Source organism: Doryrhamphus excisus, chromosome 2, assembly GCF_030265055.1.
Source record: "Doryrhamphus excisus isolate RoL2022-K1 chromosome 2, RoL_Dexc_1.0, whole genome shotgun sequence".
Taxonomy (NCBI): Eukaryota; Metazoa; Chordata; class Actinopteri; order Syngnathiformes; family Syngnathidae; genus Doryrhamphus; species Doryrhamphus excisus.
The window spans coordinates 13,101,485-13,117,788 of record NC_080467.1 but is presented as its reverse complement, the minus strand read 5'-3'; the positions used below and the strand labels follow the sequence as shown (position 1 = coordinate 13,117,788).

The following is a 16,304-nucleotide window of genomic DNA, read 5'->3' as shown; positions in this document are numbered from 1 at the left end:
TTTGTGTTATGCCTTTACATCACATTGATGTTATGTATTGTGCTATGCACTATGTAATAATATAGCAAATAGAATTTTTTTACACCTTTAACACAAGACTTGGCATGCTTGAGTAAATCAGTCAAATTTAACACACTTGATATCCAATGTTTTACTGTTCATGGTTCATATTGTTGTTTAAGCTGAACTACCCAGCATGCCTTGCGGGCATTTGGAAATAACACTTTTAAGTGTCGTGTTATGTTTAGGGCTTAGTTGTTGATTTATTTGAAGCATTAAATTGATGTGGGTGTGTTGTGATTTAGTTTTGTTGCACCGTGAGCAAGTAGTGTATGTCGTTATGCTTGATGCCACCTATACATGGGAAAAATATGGAAAAATGTGGAGGTGTACCTAATATTGTGGCATTATTACCTGCAGAGCTATTTGGGTGTGAATCCGCCCGCTGTTGCTCTGGAAGCAGATGTTAACCAAACATGAGGTTTACATACTGTATAATATTTTAGTTACAAATTTGTATTTATATTACGAAACGCCTCTCACCATCTGCCTGCTCTCCAGACTGAGAATGTGAACCTGTACACAAGGGAGTGTGATATGGTTATTCTCATGTTAGAAGCTTGTTGGTGATTATGTTGCCACCTACGGGATGATGACGGAACAGCAAATTTCCTTTCTTACCCTCCTCCTCCACCACCACAACTGCTGCTGCTGCTGCTGCTGGGTTAGAAGAGTGTTGCTCTCCCTCTACTGGAAGAGGATTATACAGCGTGTATGTGACTATTATGTAATGTTTTGCATGTGTGAGTGTGTGCACAGCAGAACACGTGTTACACTCACCTGATGCACCGCTGACACTATGCTCCTCCACTGTGGACAAAAACACCCCATGTTGCACAATACTTGTATATGATAATTGACTTATTGATTTATTTTTAACTGATATCCACTCACCTGCAGCATCACTGACCAACTCCACGTGCTCCTCCACTGTGGAAGTACAACACCTTTGATGCTTATACTTTCCATACATTGTCAGTTTACGTCATCTCCGGTCTTACCAGATCCAGCTTGAGCAGCTTCTGTTGACAGAATGACAAGGACGATGATCACATGTACATATTTGTGTTAACGGATGTAATGGTCTCACCCAAGTAGTGTGCATCGTCTCTCTGCTCCTCGGTAACTGAAGCAAACAAAGATGTTTATTTCACTGAATAAAAATAGTGTGTTATAAAACTTTACCGTTCATCTGAATGGCTTCATTCTTCTGGGCAGCTTCAAACTCAAGCTGATCTGAACACACACACACACACAAATACATACATTTACTATTATAAAGTAAGGTATTTTGCCTTTATATATCACCATTACAATTATGTTAATTCAGCCCTGGTGGAGGTCTGTAGAACAGTAATTGTGGACTGTTTGTTTGTCTGTTGGTTGGTTAGCAGGCTATACTTCCTATTTAACACTCAGAGATAACACTATTTTCTGCAACAACAACTGTGATCAGTGCACTTGTACGGGACATTCCTGGTACATTGCGCTAGCATGCTTACATTAGCATACTATAATTTCTTGCTATGTTCATAGGTAGACACATATATAATCACTTACCACTATCGTGCCAGGTGTTGTTAGCATGCTAGCATTAGCATGTTTGTATTGCTAGCATGTCAAGTAGAATTTTTAGCCGTTTTCATATGAACACTATCATGCTAGGTCAGGGGTCGGCAAACTTTACGATCAAAAGAGCCATTTTACCCCCTTACTCACTAAAGAAAAATAGGCTGGAGCCGCAAAACATAATTTAAAAACAATATCTTATAAACTTTCTAAAGTTTGAACTTTCTTAATTTTAACAGCAGAATACAGCAAATAGAAGTGCAGTGTACATGTGTAATAAAAGCCAACTCATAGAGTGATTACAGTATCATCTTGGTTAAACCTCAATACTCAATGCCTGAAGAAATGTTTAGCGAAATTCTCACATCCACAACAAATTGCGAGTCTCCCAAGATTTTGATTGACTGTCAGATTCGGAGGGAATTTTATGGTATCAAATGTAGTTCAGAGGAGAAAAAGTGGAGTTGATCAAGTACTCTTGCTAGTATACAGTGTCACAGAAAGTCCGATTTTTTTCAACACTCAGTACAAAGATGCGTATTTTTTAATTCGGGTGTTAAAAAAATACTTGAGCATTGCGAAGGGAGCCACAATAGAGATGCGGAAGAGCCACATGCGGCTCTGGAGCCGTGGGTTGCTGACCTCTGTGCTAGGTGATAGCATGCCAACACTATTATGCTATGTGTTAACATGTGAGAATTGCAAATGAGCATACTAGCATTCTTTGCAATTTTGTTTTTTTCTTCTTTTTTTCCTGGTTTCTTATTGTTTTGCATGTTTCAGATCATCAAACAAATGTAAATATTAGTCAAGGACAACACAACTGAAAATCAAAAATCCAGTTTTTAAATGAAACCTTTTATTATTATGGGACAATGGACAATGCGACAAGAAGTGATTGCCCCCTAAACCTAATAACTGGTTGGGCCAGCAACACCTGCAATCAAGCATTGGCAATAACTTGCAATTCTTCTCCCTTAATAATACATTTAGAAACTGCATTTTATGTTTAGCTGTGTTTTCTTTTTTTTTTCTTTGCAATTTTTATCATATTAACTTAAGTAGACACTTACCATTATCATGCTAACATCATTATGCTATCATTTTTAGCATGGTGCTTGTACGGCGCTTTCTCGTTATTGTCTTTTAATAAATAATAAAATATACACTTATTGTTGCAATTGTATATTATAAATTCATACTATTGCTACCATAATTGTATATTTATATCAACCTCGATGGTAATAAAAATGCAGACAATAAATGTAAAACATTTTAGTGTATAATAATTGAAAATAGAAGCTATTATTTGGCTATGATTAACAATGCAACATTATGCCGACCATTTAAGACAAAAAGGTCTTAAATAGCAAAAAGTCAAATCTCCAGCTCCATAGCGCACATAATGTAGTCCAGAATCAAAAAGACAGTACCTATTTTCTGAAGTTGTGCCAGTGCATCTGAAAAAAAAAAAAAAACATGTCCGTGAACAGCTTTGTATAAATGATACTTTTTCACCAATATAAGAAAACCATAAGGAACTCACCATAAGGAACATTTTTCTCTTTTTCAGCTGCTTCCAGCGATGCACACCAAGCTACAGGTAATCACAAAATAGTTGTATTAATTAACATTCATGTAACAGTAATAATAATAATATGAAACAGAATAATAATCTTACCAGACTGCAGAGCGGCCACAAAGAGGACAACAAAAAGAGGTGCTGTTAATGTCATCTTGACTTTGAGTCAGGTCAAACGGAATCCAATGTTCTTATATGTCCTCTGATGTCACATGTCCTGGTTGGATAGGCACTTCTGGTACCATTGTCCCCCTCTAGTCCCCCCCCTACCTGGGGGGACATCACATCAGCACACAGACACTTCCCTATTCAGCCCTTCAATGACGCCCATTGTTGATGCTTCAATCACATGGGTCTTTATTTAGGGGAGCCAAAAAAAAAGACAATGCTTATGAGTGAGTACAATGTTTATTTCCTTTTTTTTTTTAATAAGAAATTCTGATTTCACTTGGCTTATGACTGATGGGTCACAAGGCCACTCAGGCACACAATCGCTCAACTTATCTCACAGTTATAAGTACAACATTTTAAATTAGTATTAAAACTAATTACAGTAGAAGTCACTTAATTGTAAACATTTTCAAGAAACGTACAGTGTGCTTTCAAATTTGATAACCCGACTCTTTGATGGCTTATTGATTTAGTGCAGTTAACCCATCTTAAAATGTTAAAAAGTGCTTTAAGAAATTGTTCTTTCAAAATAGGTATTGGGGTTTTGTTTTTAACGTGACACATGTTCTCTATATGATGGTACCTGATAGTTAATTGATTTTCTTGGCAGGATTAAACAGTATTTTTACTATCTGTGTGAAGGCAGCATTCGCTAGTATTTAGCATACCTAATGAAGTGTCCCGAGTGTGCAAGCAGTACTACATGGTTATGTGGAACACTTCAAACGGTGGCACTTGTTTTCATCTCAATCCATTGTGGTTCCACCGGTTGGCTGCTGTATGAGTAATGGCGGGATTGGCACTTCATTCGAGGCAACGTTCCAAGAGTGTGTTCCACTGTCGCATGAACGGTGGAACCTCTAAAGTCCAACACAACTTATGTCGTACTATTTTGGACGTGCTGAAAACCTTCACACACACTTTTCTCCCCCAAAATTGATTATTAATTTGTGGATAATAAGCGTATTTAGTGCTGGTACAGCTTTTTCCTACCTCAAATTCAAACTGCACTTTAATGTCTTTTATTTAAAAAGGGACTGGCTCAAAATTCCACCGCTTAGCAATGGAACGCAGCTTACATGCCTGGAGCAGGAAGTTAGCGCCCTCCAGGTAGCCGCTTAACCTTTTGAAATGGTCTGTTTACATTTAAAATTGAAATAAGTAAATGTAATTTATTCCCCTGCAGGGTGATGGTGGGGTCCTGCAAAGCAAAGTACTTGAGAACCACCATTTAAAAAGGATTAACTCCATGACAGAGAACCGCAAAACAATAATAGAATCAGTAATGACAATAAAGAGCGGTACGGCCACAGTAATAATATGGTTGAAGGGACATCACTAATACGAGAAGAATAGTGTTAGTGTTAACTTGAAGAGGCTCACACACACACGCAGAATCAGTCACGTTTCCTGAACACCTGTTAACTTATTTTTACACGTGTATGATAGTTAAAAATGTAAGATATAGAAAATTCTTAGGGTGGGTAATTTATTTAGTCTTTTGTGACAAAGCGCGATGCATGAAAGTCTTCAAAAATTGTAATCAGGTGAGCAATTTTATTCTATTTCGTTGAATTGAATCCCATTAAACAGCATTTAACTTTGTATTATACTTGCAGAACAGTTATGATAAAAAGCGCAACGCATGGCATATTTTTTTTTCACCTTGACGAGTCCCCTCTCCTCACTTATTACCAAAAAAATCAGTCGTTTTATTCAAGTTTAGTTTTGTGTTATCTTATTATACTTACTTGTATCACATCCATCCATTTTCTATGTCGCTTATCCTCACTATGGTCGCGAGGGGTATGCTGGAGTCTATCCCAGCTGCCAGGGTACACCCTGGACTGGTCGTACTTGTATGCCAGTTAAAGTTAAAACATTGCTTGAACAGTCGATAAAGGTTAATCAAGATTTTATGATCCTGGAACAGATGATTTCTCTTTCCAATATTTCCTCTGTGAAAAATATGAAACAACAAAAGGTTTGGCAAGAGCTTGTTGTGAAAGCATGAATGTGTTTAAAATCGGGTCGAATGCTGCCTTCACGGCATGTAAGGCTACTTGGTGGAGTTGTAAAGAGGCATAAGTTAGACCTACAGTAAAAGACGCCTACCAATTGAATAACCCGGCTCAAATAACGGTCAGTGTCCTTCAGAGCTCACCTCGTAGACGCGTGTGCAGGTCTTCCTGGTCGACCCTGCCCGTCTGACCGTACCAGCGGTGGTGCGCTAGCAGGGCCGCGTTCCTGGCAGAGATGGCGCTCATCTCCATGGCGCTGGCCGCCCATTCCACTGCGTTGAGGTAGTACAGCCGGCTGTGAAGGATGAAGGGCGGGGTGTGGCGGATCGGGGTGCGGTAGGCCGGATAGGCCAGCCACTGGGTCTCTGATACAGAGTCCCAGGACAGGAACATACGTTGGAGCTCCTCCTGGACCAGCGATTGAGGAGAAAACACTTTCCATACTTGGCTGTGACTGGCGGGAGGTCGGCTGTATCTCGCCGGGATGTGCACTGGGTCGACGGACATCAGACTGTAAATGGCGCTCCCTTTGCAGTCTGTAGTGAGCACTTCAGACACGGTGAACTCTGAAGCCGGGCGTTTAATCCCAAGGTAAGAAGTGTTGAGAACGCCGTGGATCAGAGTGGAGAACACCTGATGGTAGCTACCCGAGAACTGAGATGGGATGGCCGGAGAGAAGCCTGAGAACGTGATATCAGACTTGCCCTGGTGAAGTGGCGTTGCTATGACGACAATGTCATATAGCGAGTGACCTGCGCCTGTGTCGTCCACGTAACTTATCTCATAGAAGCTGCTGGAGGGGCCTGAAAACAAGGTAGGAGACAATTATTGGACGGAGGATGTTATTTGTCAAATGTGATTTAAAATGTAATTTTTACTTTCATAATATTTTGAGTACACCAAACCACATAATTTATTAACAATATTAACAATTTATTGCTCTCTGGTTCTACCATATCTTTCTTAATGTGTGGAAATATGGGCTAATAACTATAAAAGCAATCTTCACTCGCTAAATGTACTGCAAAAAAAGTCTTACTGAACATACTAACTCCTTATTTCTAAAATCACAAATACTTCAACCTGCTGATATAGTTCATCTTCAATCACCTAAACTAATGCATAAGGCTAAAAACAACCAATTAGCTAAAAATGTCATCCAATACTTCTCTACAAGAGAGGAGAAATATGATCTCAGGGAAGAAGTACATTTGAAACACTTCTATGCTAGGACTACGTTATGCTAGCCATAGCATTTCAGTATGTGGAATCAAACTATGGAATGGATTGAGTAAGGAAATCAAACAATGCACAAAGATGAGCCAATTCAAGAAACAATACAAGCAGTTGATGTTTGCTAAATACAAGGATGAAGAGTCTTGAACCAATCATGATGTGCTACATATATCACTATATTGACACTTACTATGGTACACATTATGTCATTGTATGGTCATATCACCTCGTACTTCGGTACATTATTCAAAAAAACAAAAAAACAAAAACAACTTAAACTGTGTTATGGAAAGCAGGAAGTGAACAAATGTAACAGTTAGTGATTGTAAAAGTACCAGATGGAGGGGTAGGATTTAATAAGCTTTGCTTCTTCCTACTGCTTTTGGACATGTGGAACTGTGAACTGATTATGGGATGCACTCAATTGTAATCTGATGTATGTTCAAATGAAATAAAACCATTACCATTACCAAATATATTACACAGCACAACAGCAACAGAACCAATGACCAATGCAGCAGACAGATGCAGCATTACATTGAATTGCATGCAAAAATTATATTTTTGTGGTGGACTGGTTAAATGGTACCTTTCTTTGATGGCCGAGCTTTAAATGAAATGGTGGCCACTCTAGCTCGGATGAGTTCACTCTTACTGTGGTAAAGAAGTCCGGAGCAAACCTTCTTATTGCCTCCATCCACAGACCACAAGCCTGAATCAGCCCCAGCCAGTGACACAGACCCTGACAACACAGAACAAACAATTCAACCTACAGTAAGTTTTGGTGATTAAGCATGTGGTGAACCGGAACATCACATACCCACAAACCCATTAATTCGGACACTTTGGCCATAGGTGCCACGTGTGATGGATGCCACAACGTCATTGATGAAGATCTGTGAAAAACCTTCGGCTATCATGGTTTCCTCCAGAGTCTGATTAATCATGGTGAGGAAGTCATCGCCACCCATGGCATGCAAGAGCCTCTCTACGCTGGTGAAGGAGTAACCGTACTGCTGGTACTGGTAGATCCTGACCACATGAGCCAAATGGGGAACATCTGATGCTTCACGACCACATGATGAAATTTTACTTTTTTTCCCCACACTCACCTCATAAATTTGTCCAAAACACTCTCAACCCACATCTGCATGCGGAGGTAGTTGAGGCCGTAGCGCCACAGCATGCGGAAGAAATTCACAATAAACCAGTCGCTCTCTTCAAACGTGAGATCGCTGCCATCAAAGATGGCCATTTTTGATGGCACATCTTCACATGTGGAGAGACCTGAAATAACAAAAACACACACAGCTTCCAAGGATGAATTTTGGAAAATACCCAAAATGAACAGTTATGGCTGGCAGTTTTCCAAATTGTATTAAAAAAAAAACAATAGACACTGCACTAGCTAGCTGTATGAAAGGCCACATGGTGATATCATGGCGACATTACCTAATTTGTCAGTAAATTGCTTCATGTGGAGGTTGAGGGGATGGATCACGGCACCTCCCGTCTCATATTCGTGATTCCCAATCTTCACTGTCGCCAGACGCCCGCCGACATCACCGGGTTCAAACACGTCGATCTTGACCCCGGGCCCGAACTCCTGTCTCAGGTAGAAGGCTGCAGCGGTGCCGCCGATGCCTGCCCCTATCACGGCTAATGACAAGAATGCACATTTATCCCACCAGGAATCCTCCATAAATCACATGCACAATTAAAACGGACTTACCAATCTTTGTGGGTGGCTCTTGCAGCTCCTGTGATGATGCCAAAATGTTGCATGTGTAAAGAATCCAGAGGAGGAGCAATGCTTTGACTGACAGGCTTTGAACAATCATGGCGGGCAAGTGGTGATCCAAGGACATCTGTATAAACATGAAGCAGAGCAGTCAATAACTTCAGTGCCTTATCAGTACTGATAAAGAAGGTTAAACGGTACAAGGTTCGTATCAGCGAAAGCCAGCCAGAACATGTTTTAGGTTTGAACATTATATAAATATTCATAAATTATACACACAATGGAGAACGTAATAAACAAGTGAAATGGCGCCGTGTCGACTCGCGATTTAAGAAAAAAAATTATGCCAGACTCCAAAATGTGCAGTTGTCTTTACACTTCATCATAAAAAAACTAGACATTATAACATTAAACAAACGAACCATACAAGTGGATGACATTAACCTAATGAACTAGTTTAGAGGTAGTCGCCTGTCGAAAGTTCAAAACACCGTCGCGTGGACGCCAGTAAAGACAGGGACCCACTTCCGTGTTCCGGTAGTTATGGGCTTTCAAAATAAAACAAACTTACAAACATTAGCGTGCGTTATTGAATGATGACGAAGCAATAATATTAGGTCTCCCATCTCATTTAAATCATACTATCTGCCTTTTTTGTTTACATAATATCGTACGGAGGAACAATGTCCTCGCTTTGTACTAAATTGTATGCTCTTTTATCGGAATTCTTACGGTTAATTTGCAGTAAATATATTAAATAATAGTAAGGATTAGAAATTAAAAATAATTATCATCATGTGGTAATCACAGTAAAGGTTTATAGATTTTCAATAAGGAGCTTTTCCAAAACCGGACGTTTTCCCCAATAAACCGGAAACATCCAGGAAGTGACGACATCGCCTGTTCATCCTAAAACCATGCTTGAATGGAGGTGACCTTACTGTCCATCTAACTGTGTAGTAAGTCTAAGTCACCTACATCGCATTTACAAATACATTTTTAATACACCAATTGTCTTTGAAAAAGGAGAGCAGTTTTGATTAGAGCGAGGAGACATGGCGGAGGCTCAACAAGCACGCGTTCAGGCTGTAGTAGAAGACATGGTCCAAAGCTTGGAGCGGGATCACATCCGGAAAATGCAGGTAAGTAAAATTGTAATGTGTGTTTAATAATATGCGGTGTGTGGGGAAAAATAAGAGTTGGTTCTTTACAGGCTCGCATGTTCAAGTGCAGCGCCGACTGTTGCGACCGCTCGTCCGACTCCATGTCTCAGGTGCATCAGTGTATCGATAGGTGTCATGGACCACTGGCCAAAGCCCAGGGTCTCGTCACCTCCGAGTTGGAGAAGTTTCAGGTGAGGGCGACACTGACAGGAATTAATAGAAAATGGCAACAGAATACAATCAATGTGCTTATCATGCATTTTGTTTATCAGGATCGTTTGACCAGGTGCACGATGCACTGCAATGACAAAGCCAAGGATCTCTTTGACTCGGGCGCCAAGGAGCCAGCTGTGCGCTCCCTGATGGAGCGATGTGTGGGCAGCTGCGTGGATGACCATATGAACCTAATCCCCAGCATGACCCGGAGAATCAAAGATAACCTGGACTCTATAGAGCAGTGAGACACTAGTTTCCAAGTAGAGCACTAGAATCGGTGTCAACTGAGCCAGGCGTGGATCAACGTGGAAATGACAAACCAGGAAATGTGAGGGACTGAGAAATGCAGTGTCAGGTCTTGTACGCCGAAGTGGCCAGTCGGAATCATGCATTCAGTGTGGAATCTTCTGTCACATATGTTGAAAATCCATAGTTGTTTGTATTTACGGAGAATTAAATGCTATAACGGATTTTTTAATTTCAAAATTATGCTTTAAGTGGATGTCATATTTTCTTTGTTTTTCTCAAGCTGCAATGCATCCCGAACACCCCAGCACCCCGTAAGAGTGCATCTCAACATATATCAGTACATGTCAGTCCATGAAATCAAATTACTTTTTCTTAAATACAGTGCATGCATTCTCCTGGAATGCATTATATATTAAGGAAAAATGTGTAAATACAGAAGCAGACATAATGCAGTGATATGATAGCACCACAGCCCTTGTTGCCGGGCAGATTTATTGGCAACAAATAACATTGTATACACATTTTCATCTTCCAAAAAACAAATGATAAAAAAATATAAATAAAAACATGAGGATTACAAATTACGGCAATAAAAAGGCGAGTTGAGTTGAATGTCAGCTCCTCAAGTGTGAAATTCCCCACTTTCACTGTGGTCTCATATCTATATGAGGCAACATCGGCGGGTGACAAGACAGAGGTAAAGTAATGACCGAAGCAGTCAAAAAGGGTGTCAAGTAACGGTGCAAAAAAAAAAAAAAAAGCCGAAAACCAAATGTGTGGGTGCTCAAAGTTATTAGAAAGTGTACTTCCGTGGATCAGAACAAATGAACATCATAGAAGAAGAAAAGTGGAACCCTGTGGTGAAGGTGGCAATCTCACTTTGGAGCATGCTATCATTGGCTAGTTACTTAATAATTGAAACTGCATACATAGGATACTTAAGATAGTGGTAATTTCTTTACTAAAGGGTGATACCAGTAGCTCCTCAGGTGTAGAAAGTTGTCCACTTTAATAAAAAGCTGCTGGACATATCTCAATAAAACATATTATACTTCCTCTTACGTCTGAATAAAACATCTGCTGTTGTAAGTCAATTTAAATGGAGGTATGAGTGCACAGTGCGTAGAGGTGTGCCATTTGCCTTTGAATTCCTGCTTCTCTTGCGCAAGCGAGGATGGAGAAAAGTACACACTTCCTGTTCAAGCCACTTTCGGAAGTCTGTGGTCCTTCTGAACATATAAGATGAATTATGCACATTTCCAAAAAAAGAAGACTGGATGTGTATGCTGTCACCAAATGGGAAGGTTTCTATGATGAGGTATGCCAATGGAGATGGTGGCACAGCTCCAAAGGTGGAATGATACCTGCCTCCTCCCTCCATGCCTATGCCGGCAACGTGAGACACATGAGAGATTCCGACACGCCTTACAGGTGATCAAACGTGTTCTTGGCTGTGGAGTCATACACGTTAACACTGGGAGGAATCAAGACACACTGCGGCCGTTGCTCTCGTGCTCGGGATGGTCCAGCCTGTGGTCAGAGTGTGGCGAAGTGTACAGGAAGTTACAGCAAACGTAGAGTGGAAAAGATAGCAGGCGGCTGTCCAGGTTCATCACCACATACTCCTTGAAGATAGAACGAGGAGGCACATTAGGCAGTCAGTTCCTGTCTGGATCATCCACACTTACTGACCTGGTCCTTCTCCAGTGTGAGAAGCTGATAACCAGTGGAGCGGCTGCAGACCAGCTTGCCAAGACTGTCAAAGGAGGCCAGACGTAACCTGGATACAATAAAACAGCATGAACCACATGGTCAATGAGTTAAGACACTTAGCTTGATGGCAGCAGTGTTTTTCAACCTACATGTTGTGTATTTGTCAGAAATAGCACAGGTAATACAGTAGCTGTGCATGTTTTGACAAAATTTTCAGCCTTGCACAGACTAATTTATCTGTCAATTTTTAGCGCTTATTTTTACTGCTCCTTCTGTAAATGTGGCTGCTGTAACAAAGTCATTTGCTTAACAAAGCATCTATTGTGGTTGTAGCGCAAATAGTTTTAATGCTAGGCATACAACTGTTTTACTTCTCTTTACTGTGAGACAACTGGAAGTGATGAGGGTGTGTGTGCGCCCCAGGCTGACCTGTACGCCAGATGCCTCCTCGGTTGCAGGCTCACAGCGCCCCCACATGGCTGACTTAGTGTGTTCCTCTTGAAGATGATGAAGCGGTTGGTGTAGGTCACCAGCAGGTCGAAGCCAAAGTTGAAGCCGGTCCATCGCCAGCAGTACTGAGCAGAGGGTGGTGGGGGGTTTGAGAAATAGCAAAAACATGACAGCAGATATTCCGAGAATGTTACACTTACGTCTCCATCTTTGGTCAATTTCCTGCCACACCTCATGCTGCTCAACTCAAATTCCTCTTTGTTGGCTTCCTGTGGACTAACATTTTTTTTTTACCCAGCATTAGTATTGAATGTAATGCAATGAGTTTGCAAGTTTTAAATACAAAAAAAACAGCTCCTCTTACCCATTATCATTGTCAAATTCCGTTCGCAACATAGCAAACCATTGTGTTTTGTATACAGCTGTCAACCAATCTAGAATTGAAAGTGAAAACAAACTGCTTAGTGCTTTCCGTATAAACATAAAACATTATTTTACCCAACTATAAATGAATTGCCAAACAGAATTTGTGTACTACAGTACCTCACAAAAGTAAATAACACAACATAGAAAGTAAACTGCATGATATAGTACTTTAAAGTAGTTAGTATAGCTGTGTAGATTTACTATACGCAGTGACTCAACAAGCAGCTATTGTCTAAATAGCAACGTGAATGTGATCTGTAGGCACTTATAATGAGACAACTGGTCATTTACCAGGAGGCAAAATGTTGTCCCGTTCCAAAATGCGTGCCGAAGCGAGGTCATTGACGATATACTGGAGTCGGATGTACTTGAAGACGGAGCAAAAGGGGGCGCCCTCCTCTGTGTTTAAGAAGGGCTCTTTCTCACACAGGTCTGGAAGTGAAGAGAATTAAACGCATTAAACAAATATATATGCAAAAATGAGCGTATTGTGTCTGAAATTGAGCTGTACCGCTCCTGCGCTTGCACAGCCAAGCGTCAGCGTCAGCCAGGAGCTGTTTTATGGGACCGTCCCACAAGGGGTTGAGCTGCAGGAACATCCACTGACAAAGACATGAAATGATGAATGACTATGAAATAATAAATGACACAACGAAGCAAAATAAAGATCATGTCATCCTGCATGACAATATACCTTTTTTAAAGCGGTGTAGACGTCCATCTCCACCTGCATGACAAACAGGTCTGAAGACTGAATGAGCTGCTCCATCACCTCCGTTCTGAACAAATGCAAGAAAACAGTGAGTACATTTATGATGCAGGCCTAATATTGTTATATTCCGTATCCACCAAAATATAAGACAGTCATTTTGTTAATGGGGGTCCATTATGCTAATTTTCCGGCCCTTTGTATTGAGCTGTGGACCCTATAGAGCAGCTACACACAATAACCAGCAACAGCTTTCTAGTTCTTCCAGAATCTGTACCTATTCAGCTGTATTTCTTTGGATTTCTCGGTTCTGTTAGCTGTTAGCTGTTATTTCACTGATATTGAAAACAGGATTGTTTTTTTATAGGACTGTCTTATATTCGGGTCAGTAGAGTAATAAGTCAGACATGAAACCAGATACCCAATTTCTTTCATCAAGTCCACATTTTGATGCGTCATGAGGTTGTTTAGAAGCCACTCAAGACATCTGCAAAGACACATAATTAGTCATTAGTATATACTTAGTCCGAACAAGCAATAATAATGGACATTATCTAACCTTTTGAATTAAAACAAATGATCTGCAGTCTTGAATGCACCCTAGATGCAATAAACGTGTCCAAACAAGTCCTCATCAGAGCTAAAGATAACAATGATCGGTGCCTTTTGCAATACGCATAGAAAATAACTAAGATGCTGACTTTTTCATGACGGAGTCCAAGCCATAGATGCAAGAACAGGCGTAGTAGCCGCACACCGTCTTTGCGCTGATGTTTTCCTTCATGGACTCGCCGCACTGCAGGATCAAGCCATCCTGCCAACACAACAAAAACACAAACACAGACTTCACCTTCCACTGTTATGTGGTTTACTGTACACACAAGCAAGTTGGATATACTGACCAATTGTAGCATACAAGCAGCTGCAAGTATACTGACAACACCACTGGGCTTGATGAGAACGTCATCCCTGTACAAGGATCCGAATACGACCTGCAAAGCTAAACAGGCACACGATAGGACCACTTAATTCAAATTATACCCAAAAGTAGACATCCCATTCATCATCCACTTAAAACACTGCACCTCATGGCATCTATAAAAACTGAGTTCAAAGTCATGGTAGTGTATACTGTGTTTATTATTACACATTATGTATAGTTCTGTGCAAAACAGCACTTGGACTTGTGACGAAAGCCTAGTAATCTCTGCAGCTGAGTAAAATATATTTTCCCCCTCATCACTATATGATGAAATCCAGTATTTAAATATCACCTTCTACATCAATGTTCTGGTCAGGAATCTCCAAGTTGATTTCCATCATGTTCGACTCCTTCCAAGAGCCGCTGAACATGCTGGAGAAATATCCTGACTGGCAATTCCCAAAACAAGACAATGATCATAATTAAGGATAACATGAAAGAAGTGTGCGATGGTTTTCTTTCTGTGTTTTACCTGGCATAGGTACAATTTGTGAAGGTTCCACTCCTGTCCCAGCGCACAGATGCGAATGTCGCTGTCTTCTCCATTCAGGAACAATGTCTGATAAATGTAATTCGAAGTGCTTTTCAATTTCTTCCTGTTTAAGATGGAAGAAAAAGAACAATGTGACAAAAAGCGTCACAAAACCAATCATCAACCATGCGCTTGTTGACTTGCCTCCGTGGTGTGTCGAGTATGATGTCGTCGTCGTCCTTTTCGCTCTCACAGTCACACTGCGTGTTCCGTTTCCTCTTGTTACACTCGCAGCTGTGTTTATGGCGGCTTTCCGCTGCGTCCTCCAGTCCCTGAGAGGTTGACTGGAACCTGCTACCCAGATTTCCCATCTTCGTCTGCAAACACAAAAAAACACAACATTAACAAACTACAAGAAGTCCAATTTAGAAGGCATTTTCCAGATGAATACTCAACACATTAAGCGTTAATCGTACTACACTACCTATAAACAAATGGAAATGTGTTGTGTAGGAGCAGAGGTAGACAAAATTGATGGGTAACACATATGCTTCATGTACATGTTAAATCATGTCAAACAGTGAATTGCTATTGTGACATTTGTGTGATACACAACATACACAAAGTGTATTAAATTCGTCCACCAAAGTCAAGTCAAATCAGCTCCCCTTTTACAGTAACTGAACACCAAGACATCCAATATGTTTAATTTAACAGAACGTAAAATCAATACATAAGCTACATTACCTTGTGACGAGAACGCTACGGGATGTCGGATTGTTGACTTTGAACACAAAAAACGTATGTTTATCTCACTAGCCAGCTGGAGATGAACTAACCCTACAAGCTAGCTAGTTTGGCTAGCGAATTAACGTCCAATTCAAAACAAAGTCTCGAAAGACGACAGCGTCAGCGGTCAGGAGCTGCGTGTTTGCAGATATCGATTAAGTAGTTACATGTTGTCCATACAGAAGAACAAACACGAACTCAAATGTTATATGCCCAAGTGGAAATCCTGACAAACGCTTGCTTTTGTGTTTTTTATTCTTCTTCTCTTTCTGCTTACGCGTCCATTGGCCGCGTCACAGGAGGGTGTTACGTTCAACAGCGCCACGACTGTCGAATTATTGAATTAGATTTACTTCAAAATACTGTACATGGCACAATACAGTGCTCCAATCTAATGAATACTGCATACATTTTTATTGAAATTATTGTGTATTTAACTTTATTGACATTCTGGTGCTTTTAACTTGCTGCTTGAATCACTTCTGTGTCTCTGCCCATTACACGTTGCTTCGTACACTCACTCCAAAGGTTTCCTTTTATCCTTCATTAATCAAAGTATGTAACGTCATGACTTGTTTTCTATAGGGGCCCCTCTGCATTCTTCTTCGCTTTCTGTTTACGTCGATTGGTCGGGTCACATGACGTTGTTGGGCTCAAATGTATATTCTTTTTAACTGCAGGCTATTGGAATGATTTATCTTGACAAGCTGATGTTTTCCATACCACATTAACTTGCAACTGTAATGTCAACCTTG

General features: G+C 40.5%; 3 protein-coding genes across 8 annotated transcripts; 1 reads left to right on the top strand and 2 right to left on the bottom strand.

The window, feature by feature from the left end:
* Positions 1-3,400: 3,400 nt before the first annotated feature.
* pcyox1 (prenylcysteine oxidase 1) lies at positions 3,401-8,962 on the bottom strand. Of its 5 annotated transcripts, none has more exons than XM_058056872.1 (8): positions 8,852-8,962; positions 8,372-8,507; positions 8,092-8,298; positions 7,752-7,926; positions 7,460-7,671; positions 7,229-7,381; positions 5,547-6,206; positions 3,401-3,566 (listed from the first exon to the last, which is right to left on the bottom strand). In XM_058056872.1, exons 2-8 carry the CDS (start codon positions 8,505-8,507, stop codon positions 3,553-3,555), a joined length of 1,557 nt encoding a protein of 518 aa, XP_057912855.1. In that variant the 5' UTR covers positions 8,852-8,962; the 3' UTR covers positions 3,401-3,552. The 5 variants fall into 5 exon arrangements, with proteins under 5 accessions (XP_057912855.1, XP_057912846.1, XP_057912828.1 ...); XM_058056863.1 differs by having other exon boundaries at positions 8,825-8,916; XM_058056845.1 differs by having other exon boundaries at positions 8,803-8,895.
* A 285-nt stretch (positions 8,963-9,247) lies between these two features.
* fam136a (family with sequence similarity 136 member A) lies at positions 9,248-10,591 on the top strand. 2 transcript variants are annotated; one of them, XM_058057826.1, is made up of 4 exons: positions 9,248-9,339; positions 9,407-9,522; positions 9,594-9,734; positions 9,816-10,590. In XM_058057826.1, exons 2-4 carry the CDS (start codon positions 9,436-9,438, stop codon positions 10,002-10,004), a joined length of 417 nt encoding a protein of 138 aa, XP_057913809.1. In that variant the 5' UTR covers positions 9,248-9,339; positions 9,407-9,435; the 3' UTR covers positions 10,005-10,590. The 2 variants fall into 2 exon arrangements, with proteins under 2 accessions (XP_057913809.1, XP_057913819.1); XM_058057836.1 differs by having other exon boundaries at positions 9,274-9,311; positions 9,816-10,591.
* gmcl1 (germ cell-less, spermatogenesis associated) lies at positions 10,465-15,833 on the bottom strand. The gene is made up of 15 exons (XM_058057814.1): positions 15,508-15,833; positions 14,961-15,137; positions 14,761-14,880; positions 14,581-14,677; positions 14,209-14,306; positions 14,008-14,120; positions 13,728-13,793; positions 13,292-13,376; positions 13,109-13,199; positions 12,889-13,029; positions 12,536-12,605; positions 12,372-12,447; positions 12,151-12,296; positions 11,701-11,788; positions 10,465-11,633 (listed from the first exon to the last, which is right to left on the bottom strand). Exons 2-15 carry the CDS (start codon positions 15,129-15,131, stop codon positions 11,493-11,495), a joined length of 1,503 nt encoding a protein of 500 aa, XP_057913797.1. The 5' UTR covers positions 15,132-15,137; positions 15,508-15,833; the 3' UTR covers positions 10,465-11,492.
* Between the last annotated feature and the right edge of the window lie 471 nt (positions 15,834-16,304).